At 50.0% G+C, this 19,727-nt stretch overlaps 2 protein-coding genes across 4 annotated transcripts in view; one reads left to right on the top strand and one right to left on the bottom strand.

The window, feature by feature from the left end:
- Positions 1-29: 29 nt before the first annotated feature.
- On the bottom strand, positions 30-7,724 carry SLC31A2 (solute carrier family 31 member 2). 2 transcript variants are annotated; one of them, XM_020813255.3, is made up of 4 exons: positions 7,561-7,724; positions 3,528-3,594; positions 2,422-2,611; positions 30-1,360 (listed from the first exon to the last, which is right to left on the bottom strand). In XM_020813255.3, the coding sequence occupies exons 1-4, from the start codon at positions 7,567-7,569 to the stop codon at positions 1,192-1,194; spliced, it is 435 nt and encodes a 144-aa protein (XP_020668914.3). In that variant the 5' UTR covers positions 7,570-7,724; the 3' UTR covers positions 30-1,191. The 2 variants fall into 2 exon arrangements, with proteins under 2 accessions (XP_020668914.3, XP_078238892.1); XM_078382766.1 differs by lacking the exon at positions 7,561-7,724 and adding an exon at positions 7,169-7,300.
- A 4,640-nt stretch (positions 7,725-12,364) lies between these two features.
- LOC110089878 (syntaxin-binding protein 1) overlaps positions 12,365-19,727 on the top strand; it is a 37,918-nt gene continuing 30,555 nt past the window's right edge. Inside the window, exon 1 of one of the 2 annotated variants that reach the window (XM_072984551.2) lies at positions 12,365-12,588. In XM_072984551.2, the coding sequence (XP_072840652.1) occupies positions 12,552-12,588 (37 nt within the window). In that variant the 5' untranslated portion in view covers positions 12,365-12,551. The remainder of the gene's footprint in view (positions 12,589-19,727) is intronic. The other variant, XM_072984552.2, reaches the window with a different exon arrangement.

The raw sequence follows: 19,727 nt of genomic DNA, 5'->3' as shown, positions 1-19,727 counted from the left end.
GAAAGGGTCAACCTTAATTCAGGACTGGCTTGAAAACACACAATTATTATTTATTAGAGCTTAGACACCGTTAGTAGTGAGTATGACCCAAAAAGATTTTGTGAAAACACAACAATCACATATTTTTCTAAGAAGTTCTTATGGGTTATTTTATTACTTTTTTAAATAGTATTTTTTAAAAATTCCTAATAGTGGTTAACCCTAAGTTTAAGAAAGTCCCCAACACAGAGAGAAAAGAATTTGGCACACCTCTACATTTTTTAGTGCATTTCCCTCTTAAACCATCCTTTCTCTCTTACCCCATGGCAGATTGGTCACTTGAACCCCTGTCTCACCAACCTGGCTTTTTCACCCCACTGGCCACTCCCGACACCTCCTGGGGGTGTTCTCGTCTGTCTGGATTATGCCCAGTCTTCCACTCCAAGCTGACCGGGAGGCCTTCATCAGCCTGGAGGTGATGCTGATGATGCCCAACCTGCTGCAGAGTCCTTTGCAACTCACTGCGGGACCTCCTTGAATCCAGCCAACAATGGGCTCAAGTTGCAAGAAGCCAGATTTAGGCTGAATTTCAGGGGAACGTTCCCAAGCGTTAGAGCCCATGACCTCAAGAGGTGGTGAGGCCTTCAAGAGAAGCTGAGACAACCACCAGGCAGATCTGCTTTGATCTCTATTACTCAATCGAGAAGGGTGTGTGTGTTGGAAGTGATAACCTTAGAGACCCCTTCCAACTTCACTATTCTATGATTCTAAGACCAGGGATCCTGGGATCTCCCCCACCCTGTTGCACATGGCAGTGATTCCAAAAAGTTCAGGAGATTGCCTGCCTTGAGCCCCACTTCCACTGGACCTGAGATTCTGAAACTCAAGAGGAGGTAAAGCCAAGGTGTAGCAAGGGGAACCTTCCTTACCGACAGGTCCTGCCCAGACCCTGTCTTCACAAATCCTGTTCTGAAAGGCACTTTGGGAATCGCGTTTAAAAAGCAAACAACAGTAGAAGCAAAATTTCTGTTCTGAAAAAGAATGCATCGGAAAGTCTCATTCTTTTGCCTACGGAGGTGAGAAAGGAGGTTCCCCAAAGAAGCACCGCAGGCCATTTCCAGGCCCCACCGAGTCTTCCCCCTTCCCATCCTGATGTAACGTCCAGTTTGCATTCCCTCCGCTAAGCCGTCTCTGGAGTGCACCGTCCCGCCGCTATTGGATGCTGAGGAAGGGGTAGGCGACGTAGTACCCGACTGTGGAGCCGACGATCGCGCCTAAGAAGACCCACGCGTTGTAAGACATCACGGCGAGCATCACCAGGTAGCCCAGGACGACGTGGGCTATGTGGAGCAGGGTCTGAGCCACGTGCCATAGGAAAGGGCTTTTGGAAAAAGGGGGGAAGAAGAAGAAGAGATAACTACGTGCTAAAGAGGTCCGGGACCTTGAGTTGCCCACCCGTGGGCTGTAGAGGTATTTCGACTCCAATTCCCAGAAGAATTTCCCAAGCAGAATTCTGGGAGTTTCCGCCCAAGAAAAAAACAAATTGTGACCTTTTGCTCACCTGGAGCAGGGCCTAGCTGTCTCTGCCCTTTGTTGCCTCTCGTTTGCTCCAGGCGAGTGTCATGTAGGGGCCAGTAGTTCGTTCAAAGGAAAACCCAACCAAAATCAAAGACGCAAACGCCTGCTGAAGCACCATCATACCACGGTCCTAAGCCTATGATCAAGTACAGTGGTGCCTTGCTTAATGATTGCCTCATTAAACGACAAATCCGCTTGACGATGAGGTTTTTGTGATCGCAAAACGATGTTTTAAGGGGGAAAATTCGCTTACCGATGATCGGTTCCCTGCTTCGGGAACTGATTTTTCGCCTAAAGATGTTTTTAAAACAGCTGATCGGCCGCTCTAAAAATGGCCGCCCGCTGTGCAAAATGGCTCCCTGCTGTTTTTAGGATGGATTTTTTGCTTTACAGGCACCTGAAAATGGCCACCCTATGAAGGATCTTCGCTGTACGATGAGGTATTTAGCCCATTGGAACGCATTGAACCAGTTTTCAATGGGCTTTTTTATTTCTCTTGACAAGGATTTCACTTTACAGCAATTTCGCTGGAACAGATTATCCTCGTCAAGCGAGGCACCACTGTAGGTGGATGCCTCCTCTCCTGCCCTGCTTTGGTCTTTCCTTTGTGTTACATCGTGTGCCTCCTCCCACTTACCATCTTAAAAAACCAACATTTTATTATCTGAACCAGTGAAAATAGCAAATTCTAAATGGGTCTGATTGGAATGCTAACATGGTGCCTTTCAGCTCTTTCCCTGGCATGGATGGCAATGAATTGGCACCCTGTGGGGGAACCAGAGAAAACCCCTGGATCTTGACCCCGGGAGAGGTTGGGGAAGGGCGTCATTTCCCCTTTCCAGCCTTTTCCCCTCTTTTCCTTACTTCTTCGAGGTGCCGGCCGGCTGCTCCAGGCCTGCGTTGATGGAGGCCTGTTCCGGCTCTCTTAAGGTCTCCTGGCTAACGCTGGGAACCAAAGCCGGCATCATCCGCAGGATCACCTTCGCTTTGGCTACTTTGATGGCTTCATAGAGAAGAGCCAGCAGGAGGATCACCACCACCGACAGGACCATGCCTGCCGAAAGAAAACAGAGAGGTGGGAAGAGAGCCGACCCCAGAGAGCTGACCGACCCTTCAGTGGAAGCTGATGGTTTGGGTGGCTGGGCGTAAACACCTTGGCTTTGAAACACGGCGTAGAAAAGTGATATTTTCAACTGCTCTTATGTGCTGGGAAATGGATCCTTATTACCAATGTGGTCTAGGAGTGTTGAACGACAACAACCCCTATCAGGATTAACCAGTGCAGCCTCTAGTGATGGATGATGGGAATCGGAGTCCGGGGAAACCTGGAGGAGGGCCCAGTCCCACCCCAGCCCGCCGCTTGGCCATCCAGCCACACTGGAGTGGCGGGGCGTTCGTGCAACATTCCCAGCTGCAGCCTCCACTCCATCGGCCGTTCGGACTAAAAGCTGGGAAGAGGTTGGAGCCGGTTGGCGGAGGTTCCTGTCATTCAAGACGGGAATCAAGGCATGTAATTTAGCTAATGATTATTTACTCACAGCTGCGGACCCGTTTCAGGCCTAGCACGAAGGAGGCGCCCCAAAGGGTGCGCCTGGAGAAAATAAGTTTTCACACACATAAAGCAACCAAGTACAGGTAGACCTTGGAGTCTCTGATTCCCAAACTCACTGGGAACAGAACAAAATGGAGGAGCAGAGACCCAAAGTCCACCTGCCCATCGGTTAAGGAGGTGATGGCGTTCCTTCCCCCGGTGGCTCTTGGACCGTTTCGTGCTGGTCCTGGACAAGAGGGTGAAGCCAGCCGAGCCTTGGTCGGAGGCCTCGGGCGTCCCGAGGAACACAGCCCTCTTTCAGACGGCCTGGTTTTTCTGGGGCTAAGGTTTCATCTCATCCCTCGCTGTCCTTCAAGAAGCTCTCTGGTTTGGCCGAACAGCTTCTATTTTACGCAGATAAGCGGGTTTGCTTTCTTACCCGCCGGGCTGCGGACGTTCCAGAAGTCAAACAGAAGGACCACTTGGTCGGAGAAATAGAAATACATCTGTAGAAGAGAAGGAAAGAAGCAGGATGACCTACAGGTGGGCAATGTTGTAAAGTTGGCAAAGTTGTAAAGCATGGTGTGTGTGTGTGTGTGTGTGTATGTGTGTGTGTGTGTGTGTTTATCATGGCACTCCCCATAGACACCCCACTGCAAAAACACATTCCTAATGCAGAAAGAACCCCTGAGCTATATCCACCAATCAGGAGCAGGACTTTTGTAAAGCCAACGGCTCTAAATTGCCCATTCAAAACCCAACTCTTTTCAAGCCATGCGTGTCCTCCCCCTCAGGTGATCCATTTCGGGTCCCTATGTCCCACCTTCCAATGAGTGTAAGTTCAGTGTCCCTTTAGCATCTGTAGAATATATTTTTCTTACCTGCATTTTTCACCAGGCCATGATTTCTCAGCTGCTGAAGTTTTTCTAGTCAATCTGAGAATTATACTGTTTCCCTGAAAATAAGACCTATTCCCCCCCCAAAAAAATAAGCCCTAGTTAAGTGAAACCCTGCCCTCCACTGTTGTGCAGCAACCAGATGACATGACTATAAAACAAAACATCCCCTGAAAATAAGCCCTAATGCATTTTTGGAGCAAAAATTAATATAAGACCCTCTCTTATTTTCAGGGAAACATGGTATTTTTAGGTGGACATATAAAAGTGTGAAAAGGGTATATAGCATAAAATGAAATGGAGAATCTTAGGCTCTCAAGACCCCTTAGATTTTATGTCCTATCAGTCCTAAAGCCGAAATGTTTAAAATTGGGGATTATGGGTTGCGGGCTTGTTTTAGATCTCTGGACGCAGAGCCAAAGGTTGGGAGTTTGATTTCCGCCAGGGTCTCCTTATCACAGGCTGAACTTGATGATCTCTACCGTCCCTTCCAGATGGGCAGTTCTGAGATGATGATGATGATAATCATCCTAAGAGGGCAAGGTTCCACAGCTTTGTTGTAGAAGACAGAGCAGATTTTCTTCAACAAAAAAGTAAGTCTAAAACTCAACAAAGCCTGGCTCCCAGCACTGAAAAATACAGCCTGCAAAAAGGAGGATGAACTCTTATCCAGCCCCAAGGACCGGTGGTCACTGTAGACAAAATACTAGCCAACGACACACATCAATCACAGTGACAGATCCCTCCTTATCTGAACAATACACCCATAACACCCTGATCACCATAATCACCCAGTCTCCTGAAAAGAAAAAAACCCTGATCCCACAGCTACAAATACTCAACAATCCCACACACTACACCAGAACACAGACAGAGTTCCGACTCCTGTCCTCTGAAGATGCCGGCCACAGAGACGGGTGAAACATTAGGAAGAGAAACCTCGGGAACATGGCCAAACAGCCCGAAAAACCTACAACAACCAGTTCTTTTTTTACTTTGTGCCCTCTGGGTTATGTTGCACTACAACACCCAGCATTCTGGAATGTTGATTCTCCTGGCTGTTGCTGATGGGTTTTGTGATCTAAAACACCTGGGTGGTAACTGGGTGGGGGATGGCAGAGCTGCGTGTGTGTCACAGGGTCAGAACTGACACCCACCCCTGGGGTCTGTCCACCGGAGAGAAAATCCCAATAAATACAAGATCCCTTCCTCTCCACTTGATGGGACTCTCGGTATACCTGTAGAGTCCTGGAGGCACTCTGCACATGCTCAGAGAAATCATCCCTTCAACCTTCGTCTCTTAACTTTGCTAACCAGAAAATATTCCATTAAGTTCTTCAGATTTAACCCTTTTTTCCCCTAAGCATCCTAAAGTGCCACTGCGTTCTTTTACATTTGAATCATTTACTGTTTTGGGCTCTTAAGCATGTGTTTTTAATGATGTAAGCTGCCTTGGGACCCCTTTTTTAAAAAAAGGAGATAGGCGGGTTAAAAATATTTAAAATAAATTATGAAACCAGTTATCTGGCTGATACTGTTTACGTCAGATTGGGCGGGTCGGATGGAAAACCTCCCACAGGCTTGCTGTTTGCAAGAGATGCTGCCAAGCCACAGCGGATGTGCCAGCTGGGCTGGATGATTAAATGAAAGCTATTGGCACAGGTGATGGGTCCCCAAACCAAAAAGGTTTGCCCGGATTGGCACAGAACCTTGGGCTAGGGAGCGGCCGAGCCCCCCTGTCCCTGCCGTTAGGGAAAGCAGGACCCAAAGAGGGTTAGAAGCCACCCAAGGCCAACTGCCAAGGAGTTTGGGAAGGAGAAAGAGGCCCTCAAAGAGTTCCCAAATCCACTGGCAGGGGAGATTTTGATTGAGATCCACTCTTGCCTCTTCTGAGGGGCCGTGAAGTGGCATCCCGGTGAAAGAGATCCTACCAATGAGCCGTCTCCAAGGTGTCCGGTCCTCAAGAGCCCTGCTCTGTTCTCTGCCCTCGGCTCAAGCCTGTGGCTTCCTTTAGGGAGCCCATCCATCGCTTGGCTGGCCTTCCTCTTTTTCAGGGGTTGTTTTCTCCCTTCTGATTCGGTACGGAGGGTTTTCATTGGTGACTTTAAAGGGCGCTTTGCTTTGATGGATTTGCTCCGTCGTGTTTCATGAATCAAACTAAGCATCAAACGGTGACGAAGTGGAGGTGCCGATAACTCGAAGCCCCTTTTGGTAACTTGTCCCACCTTTCTTTGGAGTTCTGTTTTCCAGGATGGGCTAAAGGGACTTGCTTCCCTCTCCGGGCAAAACCCCTGGTCTTCTCTTGTGCCACACGAGACTCAGTGTCCCTTGACAGAGACAGTCGAGGGGATAAAATGCAGTTTTGAAACTAGTAAATAATTTTTTTAGGAGAAATGCCTTTCTTGTTTCCCCCACCCCAATCCTACATCTTCTTCCACAATATTCGATTCTGTCTTGCACAATAATGTCCAGTTTCTTTTTGAAAAGACGTTTTATCCACAGTGGTGTAATTTTTCCCCGCCAGGGTACCTGTTCAAAGGTCCCCCTTCCCGTACCGTTTTTAAAAAGGGGGTCTTGTCTTTCGCCCCTCTGCTCTATCGCTGGACCCCCAAATGCCCCTAAAGGGAGAATTTCAGGTGCCACCCTATAGGAAGGCTATGAACGCTGAACTGAACACGGAGGGTCAGGTAGGTTTCTCCCTGGATGAGCAGGTGGTGCACCTGGATTCCACTTTCCCTCTTCTACCTTTCGGAAACCCCTGCGAGGAAGGCCAGGATGAATGGGAGAGACACCAATCTCAGGATTTGGGGAGGCGGGAGGCCAACCCTTAGCCTCCCATCTTCCAAGTCTCCATGCCATGCTCTAACCCCTACCCCACGCTGCCTCCCCAGTACTGTACTTCCCTCTCCTCTCGCGGAGGTCAACTTCTCTTTCTCATGACTCCTATTTGGAAAGAGAGTCTGGCTGAGGGCTTCATTTTCCTCCCTTTCTTCTCTCCCACTGTCCGAACCCTATCAGTCTTTTCCGGAGACCAGGGAGAAGCAGAAAGGGGCCAGATCGCACCCAAACCTCGCCCATCATCTGTTTTTGGAAAGGCCCTTCCAACCACCACCACCCAAATCAGGAAAACCCGCCAGGGTCCTGGTGCTGGAAAGACCCCCCCCCCCCGACAACCGGGACGGACCTGGCCAGAACGGCTCAACGTGTTTTGGGGGCTCTTCCGTCCGGACCCAAATCCGGCTGGTCTTAGGCTGCGCCTTCCCACGAAGATGCGCTCCAACTCGAAAGCAAGGGGTGGGGTGGGTTTTTCCAAAGGGAACTGGGGAGAGGAGCAAGAGGGCTTCTTCACCAAGACTTCTTGGAAAATAGAGAACACCCTTAGGAAAAAAAAAAAACCAGAACATCCACTCCTCCCTGTCCTTTTTTTGGGGGGGGGGGGAAGAGGCCAGATTTGGGCTTCAAACGTTGGGAACAGTGGAGAAAGTCGATGGAGGCGAGCCTTGGACTTTAAATTGCTTGGTAAACAAGCCCTTCAGCCTCCCCGCCCCCGGGCTCAAATAGGAAAGGCAGACTTACTGGCATCATCCTGGCTGGGTCTTTCTTCCCTCCTCCGTTGGCTTGTCAAATTTCCGCTTGGAAAGGGTCGCTGCGCGTTGGAGAAATCGCCTTCTCTCCCGGCGACCGAGTTTGCCCTTTTGCCAAAGCCGAGGAGCGCCTCGCGCAAGGAACCCGAAAGAGCCTCTGTGGGTTTTGCAAGGGATCGCGTGAGCCCGCCCGCTTGGCATCCTGGGAGTTGTAGTTTCTGCCGCCTAGACTCCGGCGGGTTTGGATGTCCCCCCCCCAAATTTTGGATTTTAAAGGTTAAGGACCATTGCAAACAAATCCCACCTTTTTTATTAAGGCTGCCGTAATTCATTGCGCGCAGGTTTTTGCGCATGGCTGTGCAGCCCCGGGGAGAAAGTGGCGGAGGAAAGGAAGGGGAAAAATATCCCATTTTAACGGTACAGTACTGTAATCGCAAGAAAGCAGAAATCGCTCAAAAGCATGAGGGTTCGCGTCTTCGTGTACAGGCACCCGGCACAGCCCGATACCGATTTAATTGCTAGAGTTTTGTCCTGGGGTCTGTAATTTGGTGAAACAGATTTTTTGGCAAACGGGGGTGCGTGTTAGAATTGGGCATTGCTTAAACTACAACTCCCACAATGCTTTGCTTGGCAAGCCCGGATGCCGCATCTGGAACAGCTGGCAGGAAGACAAAGAGGCGGGGATTTCCCTATTTCAGCATGCCTAGATGATGTTTTTTTCCGGGCATCCCACTCATTTTTCGTTCTCTTTATTAATTTGTGCCCCAGAGAATACTTTGACTACATAGCCCATCCTCCCCAACAGGTAGCTTTGCTGGCTGGAGAGCTGCTAGGCCTAAACATCTGTCCATTTCCAGGTTGTCTTCTCCGGAAGCCCAGAAATGTGGAGTGAAAAGGGACCCCAAGAGGTCATCCAATCCTACCCCATACCAAGGCAGAAATCTCGGCTAAAGCTTCCGCAAGGTCACCGTGCACCCTCTCTTGAGAAACCGAACATGAGACAAATTGATTCACCCAACCCTGGTTCCAAACCATGGATAACCCAGGTGTTCCTGCACTACAACTCCCGGAAACTTTCACCACTAGCTGGGAGTTGCTGTCCAGAAACACCAGGGTTACCCAAAGTCGGGAACCACTGCACAAAAGGCAGGCGTGGCATTTAATTTGCAAGATCCGAGACGGGCTCTTAAGGGCAAGCCATGTCAGAGGTCATTAAGTCGCCTTAACACAGAAATGACTTGACGGCTCATGGCTGAATCAAAAGAAGGGGAACATCCTGTCTTCTTAGTTTATCTTGCAGTTGAAGGGCTCCCCGCATCCCCCTAGAGTAAAAAATGTTCTTGTTTGTCATTGGCATTTGTCGGTTCATGTCCCACGTTCTGGGCAACAAAGTCCAAAACGTTGGCTGCACATTTTAGTCTCAAGATGGAGTTTCTGGAGAGCTAGAAAGCTCACACCCTACCGTGGAATGACCGTACTCGGACCGCTGTGGCTTGCCACTGAAGGTGGGTGGTTTTTAAAATATGGTTAGGATTGCTCGGTGCCGAAAAAGGTCGGGTGTTCTAACTGCATCTTGATAGAAAACAGGGAATGTCTGCACGTCTAGCTTTCTTGACCCACTTGGTTTGCCCTTTGGTACAACTTCCAAAAGGAGTAAGGAATCACTAGCTTTTCACATGTTAGGGACTCCCATCATCCCCATCCTGAATGCCCAAAGTTAAGGGATCATGGCCCTTATGGTTCAACACCATCCAGAGGGTCCAAGCATGCCTAATTCTGCTGAACCAGAGACAGATCGGCTTTTCTAAACTCGGAACCCTCCGGATGAGGTGGCCCGACCACAGTGCTGGAAAAGTGGAAGATGGAAGGAGAAGAGGCCGTTCGAAAGAGGGATTGACTGAGTCACGGAGCCTGTTTTTCTCCTTCCCCCTCACCTGCCTTATGGCACGTTAAAGTTATTTAACGTGTTGAAAGCCACATGCGGGAGTGAAGTGCCTCCTCCACCACCAGGGTCAAGAAAAGGCCGCCCTCTTCTGGCTTTTGAAGTGCAACTCCCATCAGCCCAAAGGTGAGGGGATGATGGGATATGGTGTGCAAAACACTCTGAAGGCCAAAGTTTCTTCCCTCCCTGGAAGAACCTGGATGAAATCCACAAGCACCAGTAGAACTTCAACAAAAAAGAGGAAGGCTTGAAACTCAACAAAACTTGGCTCCCAGCTCTGAAAAATACAGCGAGCAAAAGGTCAACGAACTCTACCAAGCCACAAGGACTGGGGATTACTACACACAAAAGACCAGCTAGTGACACCCATCAATCACAGTGACAGATAACCTCTCCTCATTATCACAATACACCCACAACAAGACACTAATCACCCATCTCCTGAAAAGGACAAAAGCCCATCTCACAGCCATAAATACAGTGGTGCCTCGCTTAACGAGCGCCCCGTACAGCGATGAATTCGCATAGCGATCCCTTTTCTGGGATTGTTAATGCGAAGGCATCGCGTCGGCCTCAATGGGCGAAATTCGCATAGTGAAGATCGGTAAGCATTTCGCTTACCGACCTTCGCTTTGCGACCCGCGGATCAGCTGTTCAGCGGGTCCAAAATGGCCGCCGGAACACCCGAAATGGCCACGGGCAGCGTTTTCGCGCCCTTGGTAAGCGAGGGGAGGATGCGAAAACGCTGTGCGCGGCCATTTCGGGTGTTCCGGCGGCCATTTTGGAACCGCCGAACAGCTGATCCGCGGTCTCGCTGCGGCCGAAATGGCCACGCGCAGCATTTTTGCGCCCTCCCCTCACTTACTGAGGGCGCGAAAATGGCTGCCGGACCCGGAAAACATCGCTGTACGGTGAGTTTTCTGCCAATTTGGCTTTTTTTGATCCGTACAGTGATGTTTTCGCATAGCGAAGGTTAATCCGGAACGGATTAACCTTGCTATGCGAGGCACCACTGTACTCAACTCCCAAAGCCAACTACACCAGAGCACAGAGTGCTGTCCTCTGAAGATGCCGGCCACAGAGACTGGCGAAACATCAGGAAGAACGACCTTCAGAACATGGCCAAAGAGCCCGAAAAACCCACAACAACCAACCTGGATGGCGTTTGGACCAGACGCCGAGCTCTTAAGTAGCCAATCTGGCACTTGGGGGCAAACGGCGCAGGCTCCCACCTCAAGCCTAGGGGACAACCCCTCGTGAAGGAGGAGGGAGAGGAGGAGAGTGGGGTGCCCCTCCGAAAGAGAACCTTTCCTCCAAAAGAAAGAAAGAAAACACACAAGATCAGAACAAGGCATTGCCAGTTATTTTCCTAATGTTTGTTTGTTTGTTTATGCATGTTTATAGTCTGTAGAAATTCATGTTTGAAATTCTTTGCCCCGGCTCCCTTACCGCCCTGACTCTGGCAGGCCTTTGGTGTAAATCAGGAAGTGACTTTTTTCCGGTCTGGTCTGCAGGGCTGCAAGCGCCCTTCTGGTTTTTGAGGCAGTCCTGCCTGTCTTCCACTTTCCTACGGGCTGGTGGTGGAAGCAGCCGGCTGCTTGGACAGAAATAAATATCCCCGTGGGTGCGTCACTCGAACACACTCCTTCCTTGTCGACAGCACGACGTTCTCTCCCGCCCACCCACTTTTCTGGGCCGGTGTTTCAGCCCATGTTGAACCTGCTCACGATTTTTGACTCGAGGCCTTGTTTACTGAAAACCAAGTTAGGCGTTTGGGGAAGAAAGGCCGAAAATGGGCACAAACGGTCAGACGCAGCTGGTCTCGGCCTCGTCTGAACGGATCTGTCCGCGTTTCCTGTCTTGTCTTTCCTTCCATGGAGGCTTCCCCCCCTCACTCCCCCCCCTGTCCTCATCTCCCCTGGGATGACGAAGGGGGGCCCTTAAATGGACCGCTGTTGTGCGTTTACTACTGCTGTGAGGTGGCTCATCCTTGCCATCTTTTCCTGTGGCCTTTTTGAGCCTTTCCCCCTCTTGGTCAACGGGTTGTTCTCGGCTTTTAACTATTGGCCTCTGAATGACGCCAGCCCCCTCGGGTCCGTCTTCCGGAGGGAAGAGTGGAAATGTTCTAAATCGATCCACCAATAACCCCTGCGAGGTAGGCCAGGCTAGAAAAGAGAAAGTGCCGTGGAAGTGGGCACTCAGGGTTGCTGGGTGTGTGTGTACGTTGCCACAGGCCACCTGGGGGCCACCGTGCCTGTTCTCCTTGGGCTGCATCAGAGTTTCATGGGTCAGTGGGGCTGGGGGGGGGGAACTCTCAGCCCCGAATCCCCCAACCCTCCTCTCTGTCTCTCTCTGCCTAGAATCGACCTCCGGCCTTTTCTTCAGAATTGCCTTCAAATCCTAGTTGGAGGTTCTCACCGCTGTCCTCCCCCCTCTGTTCCCCTGAACCCCCTCCCTCCCTCCATCCCTGTGGCCCTCCCTCCCTCCCTCCCTCTCTGGGCCAGTGGCCCTGGGGGGCAATTCCTCCCTCTCACTCCCACTGTCTGTCTCCCCCCTCCCACCCATGTCCTGCATTTCCTTCCTCTTTGCCCCCCCTCCCACTTTCTCTGTCTCTCTCTCCCCCCCCCCCCCACGGCAGTCCCATGGCCTGCAAGCCCTCCCTCTCCTTCCCTTCCCTTTCCCCTCCCCGCCCAGCCAGAGAAGGTGAGCATCCCTTTCGGGGGTGTCCAGCGGAGGATGCTGAGCGGAGGCGCTCGCGGATTGGCCGGCCGGGGCCGTGACGTCACCCGGCGCCACCAGCCTCCCTCTGCATCAGCATCAGCCTCACAATCCGGCCCCTCCCTCCCTCCCTCCCTCTCTGCCCCCCCCTCCGCAGTCAGCTGAGCTGAGCAGCCCAGGCGGGGAGGGAGGCTCTTCTGCCCGGGATCGGAGGGGCGCCGCCGCCGCTGCCGGAGGAGCCAGAAGGGGAGACCCCCAGCGCCCCCCCACCCCGCCGCTGCCGCCCCCGAAGCAAAGGAGAGGAAAGGACCCCGAGGAGCATCATGGCCCCCGCTGGGCTGAAAGCGGTGGTCGGAGAAAGTAAGGAACCCCCCCCCCACTTCCCCTGGATTTGCCCCCCATCCCTTTGAGCTCCTCGTAATTGAAATAGGGGGCTTCCCCCCCCTCTTAGGGATCCTCCTTCCCCCCCAAGAGGCCTGAGTTGTAAGAATGGGTTTCTCTTTCTCCTCTCTGCCCCCCCCCCTTTGCTTTCATGGAGAGGATTTGCTTCAAATGTCGGGGGGGGGATCCTCCAGAAAAGGGGTGGGGGGAGGCCCTGATCCCCAGCCCCAAAGCCAGGGGTGGGGGGGTGGGTAGCTTTGCAAGGGGTCGCCCTGTGCCTGGCCTGGGTTTGGGATTGACCCCTTCCTTCCTTCCTTGCCCCATTTCTGTAGTGAGATCCAGCCCCCCCAACCCCTCCTGCAAGGGAGCTTCCTTTCCCCCCCTCCCCGTGGCGTCCCCCCCCCAGCCCTGGATGGAGAGAATGGGTTTCTTAAACCTTCATTTGTTGATGTTGTTGTTGTTGTTGTTTAATATGACATTTCTCATTATTTGGTGTTTTCTCAGCATGTTTTCCAGGGGGCTTTCGGGCTGTGTTTGTTTCTATTGGGATGGGGGGGGGGGTTGATCAGGATGGAGACCTGAGAAAAAGAGCATTTAAATATATTTTTTGGGGGGGTTGACTGAGGAAGGTGGCTGACCGGGAGAGATGCCTTGAAAATAGACTTTGCCGCTCTGGCTGCAAGCAGAGTCTTCTGCGGGTGAAAAAGCCGGTCTGTCCTTTAAAAATAAAAACAATTAAGGATTGGCGTTCCTAAGAATAGGGGTTGGGTTTTTAAGAAAATCTCTTCTCAGCTGGTGAAATAAATGGAGTGGGGGAGATTAAGAGAGATCCAGGCAGGGTGGAGGGAAAATAGCTTTAAATCCTTCCTTTTCTAAAGAACAGAAATCGTGAAGGTGGAGAAGACAGGATAGTAAAAAAAAAATCCCATCTGTTCTGGGGTGGAAGCAAGAGCAGCCCTTAGCATTTCTTGGCAGGGGGTGGGTGGGTGGATTAGTTGTCCCCCAGTATTATTTTGCTGCAGCGTGAATGAAAAAAAGGGGGGGGGCAAGGAACAACCCGGATTTTCTTGACTCATCCTTTAATCCCATCTCTGCGTCTCACTCTCTCTCTCTTAATCATGGGAAGGGGGTCAGGAGAAGCAAATATAAATTCTATTTTTTTTAAAAAACAACAACTGTGTATCTGAAATGCAAGCCTATTATTGGGCACGAGCGTTTAGGGTCGGGAGAAAGGGAATCATGATGCGGATACAAGGCTGTCTTCTCGACATATTATGGCCTGCAAGGTGCATCGTGGACCGAGAGCGTGAATCGCGCATTTTCAGACACACGCACAGGCAGACACAAATGGTACAGAGCCAGCTTGGATTTGGGCTGTGTTGGCAAAAAATTTTTGCTCCCGGTTTCTCTGGCCTCTCTCTGTGCCCCCCCTCCTCTTTTTCCTCTACGCACAAGGAAATGCAGATCCAGCAGTCTTTGCTGCAAAGCATCCTGATTGTTATTTTCCTTTCTCTTCCTCCCCCCCCCATTCCATTAATATCTCTCCTCCTCCTTCCCCTCCTGCCCCCCTCCCCAATTGAGGATGGCCACGCAGTGCGGTGGGATCAAAAAAGAGGATGCCCCTCAAGTCTCCCATGCAAAAAATTGTCTCGTCATGCGACTGAAAACAGAGCATGCGACCCTTTTCGCTGGTTTGGAAGCCATTATCACTCCCCCCCACCCCATTTCTATTTTTCTTTCTGATTTGAAGGAAAGCAAGCTGGGGGGGGGGAGAGGAGAGAGAGGGAGGTGGAGAAAAGCTTTGCACACGGGCCTGAAATGCTATTTTTGGGCCTGATGGCCGGATCGGTGCGTTTTCCAAGTCCATCTCTAAGGAATAGCGCATGGCACCTCGGAAGGAGAGGGTTTGCGTTTGCAGGAGGAACTGGGTTTATAGAATAGGTGGGCTAGGAGCAACATCCAGAATCATGGTTTGGTCACACCTCTCCTGGTGCACCCCAGTGCGGTTTTTAAAAGAGGTCCGGTGAAGATCTTGCCGGCTCAGAGGTTTTGCATATAATCACCTGTTTTTATTTTAAGATCAAGCTTCGCAACCTGAACAGATCCAGGCGTGCCCTTGCAACGCAGAGGTCTTGAAAGCAAAAGAAAGCAAAAATTTGCGCCTTGCGGCGTCTCCTTGTCGAAATAAACAACATAGATGAGGAGGCCAAAGATGGAGGCCGGTGGCTACGGCTTTTTCGAATCCTCTGGCTGTCTTTACCAATTAGCCTTTGCCGTTAAGCCATCTCGGCCACTGGATCACTGCTGCCGTGAGATGGGGTTGGGCGGGAGGCAGCGTGGGGGGTGATGTGACTCTGACGGGGGGGTGAAAGGAGGTTGATCCTCTTAAATGCATGGCCTGCTTTATTTTATGCTGGCCTCTTTAGTTATAGAAGGCTGTGGCTCACTCCGGTTCCACTAAAGGACAGGCATGATTGTTCCCACCTCCCCCCAAAAAATCTCACACTGCAAAGTCAACCTTTTTCATCTCTGTAGCACAAAACCTGACCTCCCTTCTCTCCTCCTGCAAAATCTGTTTTTGGAAACAGAATGGGGAAAACGGAGGGAGGGGTTTGTGTTTATCGTCCAATTCTTGCTTGGTTTATTGGTGAAATTTGTATGCAAAAAGACACGCGCACAAGTGCGATCTCTGACAGGGCACTCGAGGACCCGAAGTGATATATCTGGGAAAGGTTTTGTGATACCCAGCGTGGCCTGTCATACATTTTCTCCCCACCCCCGGTAGGTAATTTTTTATCCCTTGGCAAAGGGTTGCTGCAGCAGTAATAAAGGATTGTAGCATTGCAGCTGATGAAGCGTCCTGTCGTTCCCCAAAAGCTACACATGTGTAGTCTTCAGGGTGCCACCAGATTCTTGGTGATATTTTTTGGCCGTAACAGGCTAATACAATGGGCTGCTTGGAAATAGTAAAATGAAGCTACAGATCCCTCTTTGTTGCTTGGTTTGGGGGGTGATGCTGTCTTAGGCCAGGAAAGCCAGCCAGAAGTCCAAGCCTTAGAGGTTGTGTTTTTCAAACAAGGTCTCAAAAATATTCTCTTTCCTCTTGAAAGAAAGAAGGAAAGAAGGAAAGAAAGAAAGAAAGAAAGAAAGAAAGAAAGAAAGAAAGAAAGAAAGAAAGAAAAAGGGTGTGGATTTACAAGTGTACACAGAGAGAAGGAGCATATCATCAAGTCCCCCATTGACAGATGGTTTGGACAGCAACTCCCAGAATACCTTGCGGTTGGCGATGCAGGATTAAGGCTGCTGGGAGGTTGCCCACCCCAGCTAAATGCAAAATAAACACAGCTGTCCAGGCCACGAGCCCTGCCAGAGACAGCTAGCTTTGAGACTTCCCATTTCTGTGAACTAAATTTGTGTTGGGGTTTTTAACCCGGTAGAAGTGAAACACTGAGATGTTCTTAAGCCACCAGGGACTTCCGACTTACTCATTGTCAAATAACTTGCTCATTCCGAAAGTTAAGCCTGTTGATGACATCATGAGCAGAAGGAATTTGGGATGTGACGGATAACAAATCCCACAATCCCCTGCCACTGGTTGGGCGAAGTTCCGTCTTCCCCGTAGCCCATAATTCAGCACCACCTTGAGTTTTTTGAGAGAGGAAAATATGTGAAATGAGAGGAGTTGGTCTCAGTTTACTTGGGTGCGTGCGCACGTATGCCTGGGTAACCGTTTGACCAAAATAAATAACCTAACTCTTAACTTTCTCCGTATTTTTACTGCTTTCAGTAAACATAAACACAAAGAGAAAGGTTGTTTTCTAAATATTTGTATTGCTTCCTACAAAGACAGGCTGGGATTTAATGTTGTAAATGCCTTCGTCACTTCCTATTAATTGATCACAAGTAAAAGGTTAAATACTGGGGCTTTTCAAGAGCAGTTCACTCAGTTTTAAAATAGTTGTCCATAATTCCAAACTAAGCCTTAGATTTATATATTAGCAGTACCGTCTTGAATAAAACACCACCTTTGCACTGCAGGTATCCACCTTTTAATCACTTCGGTGTGGTGTAAACCCTATTTTGTTTTTGTTTTATTTTGATTTGGCTAGTTAAATTGCCATCCTCCCTTCCTCTGTTGTTATTACAGCTCATTTAGATTCTCGGTTTGTTGGCCTTCATTTCTTTCTTAAGACTCTGGTATCCTGGCTTGTACGATGCAGCTGGAAGAGTCGCCGTGTGGTTTGTTAGACTCTTGATGGCTCTCAGTTCCTGCTGGCTTGGCCGGTGGTGAAGGAGCATGGGAGTTGTGATTCATCCACACCTTTAATGATCAGATCTTTTTATTTTCTCTGTTTACGTTACAAATTCCAGCCATTCTGGAAACACTGGTCTTTTGCCGCCCCCATTTGCTGAATATCTGCTATCTTTTGGAGAGATGTCAAGGGATCCCTTGTACATTTTAAAGGGGCTTTCTATGTCTATAAGGACTAGTAACTTATTTTGTTATTTTAAAAAATATATATATATAAAATAAGAGGGATGGTTCCAAGATGGTATATTTCTGGGCCAAATAACTAATTCTAGGCTGTCCTTGAGTCGTGGCGTTTACCGTATTTTTCGCTCCATAAGACGCACCTTTCCATAATTTTTTAGGAGAAGAAAACAGGAAAATATAATCTGTTTTCTTTGCTCCATAAGACGCACAGACTTTCCACCCCCCTGTTTTGTGGGAAAAAAGTGCATCTTATGGTGCGAAAAATACGGTAATTTCTGTCTTCTCATGCCATCTTTACAGTGCTGGTATATGGAGTGAACTGGGACGGTTCTCTGCCCGATGACGGTTCCAGTACACAAACGCTATACAAAGGGAGAAAAGAGGTGGGCGGATGGCAGTCAATGAGGGAAGGAGCACCCCATTCACTCCGCGTTATGTACTTTGGGCAAATGACTGCAGGGCTCAGAGGAAGAAAATCCTTGGGAAAAAAGTGACATGGAGGCATTTATTAAAACAGCCGGGTGGGTGCGAGAAAGGCAGATGGGGCCCAGGGCCGGCCTTGGCCACTAGGACAAGCAAGAACCTGCAATGAGGTTGCTTGCAGCTCTTTACTTAATTTGGTCCCATGTTGGACCAACTCTGTCGACCGGCAGGTCCCTTGTCTCTTCTTGTTTCTGGTGTCAAGCAGCTTCAGGCTGAGCTAGGGCTTTGGCATGGAGACCACCGGGGGAATTCTAGATAGGGCTAGGACAGCATTCTGGTGAACACCTGATGAGAATCCAGGCGACCACCCAGAGTGGACCATCCTAGGTCAACGGGTGTGTGTGTGTGCGTCTTAACTCCCTGTAAGGCAGCTTCCTGTGTCACAGTCTTTTGGAAGGGGTGTCCTGTTGAGCAACGTTTTCTGGTTCCCTCTCAGGGTAATCTAAAGGGCATTTTAGTGGCATTTCTCAAAGGTAGCATTGCCAGGAGCACTTGCCGCCTTGTGATGCGCTCGGGAAGGATCATCTCAAGAAATGTACTTTCTGAGTTCTGGTACCAAAGGTGGCCGGCCAGCAGGAGGGCGCAGGAGATCCCAAAGCAGGTTTTCTCGGGAGCAGGAGTCCAGAAATTCTGAAACGTTGAAGAAAGGCGGCTTCACGGGGCAGCTTGTTTCAAGGAAGGAAAGGGCCCGTTGGTTTCCGAAGTGGGCGCCCCAGGCCGTCTCGCAACTGCTGACGCGTTTCCTCTTGCGACACCGGTGTCACACTCGACGTGAACCCTGCAGCTTCCTGAAACCGGCATCACGAAGCCATGACCTTTCTCCTGGGTGTCTCCAGAGGCCTTGGCAAGGCTGGCTGGATCTGTCGGCTCCTCTCGGCTCCCTCCCCCTCAGTCCTGCTTCCAGAACCATTCGGAGGCGTTTTCTTCTGGCTTAGAATCCTGGAGCGGGAAGGGGCCTCAGAGGCCATCAAGTCCAACCCCTCCTGCTCAAGGCAGGAATCTGAACCAAAGCAGATTGGATAGATGTCATGTCTAATTTCCTCTGGAAGGCCTCCAGCCTTGGAGCGCTCACCGCCTCCCCCTGAGATCCCTGCTTCCACGGTCGTACTGCTCTAACAGTTAGGAAGTTTGTCCTGATATTCAGCCAAAATCTGGCTTCCTTTAACCTGAGCCCATGGTTCACCTTCTCAGAAGTAAACTCAAGACTTGGCTATTTGGGCAGGCTTTCCCTCCCGCCGTATCTTAAATTCACATTTTGCTATCTTGGATTTGTTGCATGTTCATTGGTTTTACTGTTTTTAAACTCGTAATGCCGCCCAGAGTAGACTTTTGGTCTAGATGGGCAGGGTATAAACCTAATTGAATGAATGAATGAATGAATGAATGAATGAATGAATGAATGAATGAATAAATAAATAAATAAATAAATAAATAAATAAATAAATAAATAAATAAATAAATAAATAAAATGGTTGCGTGTCCTGCACTCTGGGATGACCGAGAACAGATCCTGCCCCTCCTCTGTATGGCTACCGTGTTTGGTTGCGGCGGGTTTTGATAGCAACAGAGGAAGTATCACCGGCCGCTTCTATAGAGATCTGCATTATACGTTCACACCCGTTTGATAGCACCTTTACTGCCGCCGCAGCACTAGCCTAAGAAATCTGGGCATGGATTCTTGGAGGCTCGAAGGCTCTAGGGCAGGGGTTCCTAACGTTGGGTCCCCAGATGTTCTTGGAGGTCAACTCCCAGAAGCCTTCGCCCCCTCGCTGGGCCGGCCAAGACTGCCGGGAGTTGACCTCCAAGAACATCTGGGGAGCAAAACATTTTGGAAGTGTGATTCTAGGGTGTTCTTGGATCTCCCCCTTGGAGAACTGAGGACCGTGCATGGTCTACTAAACAAAAGTCCAGGGTGCAAGATCTGAATCAGTGCCACGATGACAATGCACCAGTAAAAGTCACTTCACTTCACTTCTGTTATCTCTGGGGTTGGATTGCCCAGTTTTCTGTTTATGGCTAACTTTCCTTTCCATCCGGTGTGGGTCTGGGGTGTGCGCGCGATGCTTCTTCTTATTTTCCATTTCTCCAAGAGCTCTGTATGGCTTTCCTTTCACATATATATCCTAAAATGATGTTGTGC

The sequence above is a fragment of the Pogona vitticeps genome, chromosome ZW-PAR (assembly GCF_051106095.1).
Source record: "Pogona vitticeps strain Pit_001003342236 chromosome ZW-PAR, PviZW2.1, whole genome shotgun sequence".
NCBI classification, from domain to species: Eukaryota; Metazoa; Chordata; class Lepidosauria; order Squamata; family Agamidae; genus Pogona; species Pogona vitticeps.
Note: the sequence above shows the minus strand (reverse complement) of the source record. Positions and strands in the feature narration are given on the sequence as shown.

Coding starts and splice junctions, on each gene's coding strand:
- SLC31A2 (XM_020813255.3), bottom strand. Junction 2,612..3,527: donor GAACGTCCGCAGCCCGGCGG/GTAAGAAAGCAA, acceptor TTCTTTCGGCAG/GCATGGTCCTGTCGGTGGTG. Junction 1,361..2,421: donor CCGGCCGGCACCTCGAAGAA/GTAAGGAAAAGA, acceptor TTTTTCCAAAAG/CCCTTTCCTATGGCACGTGG.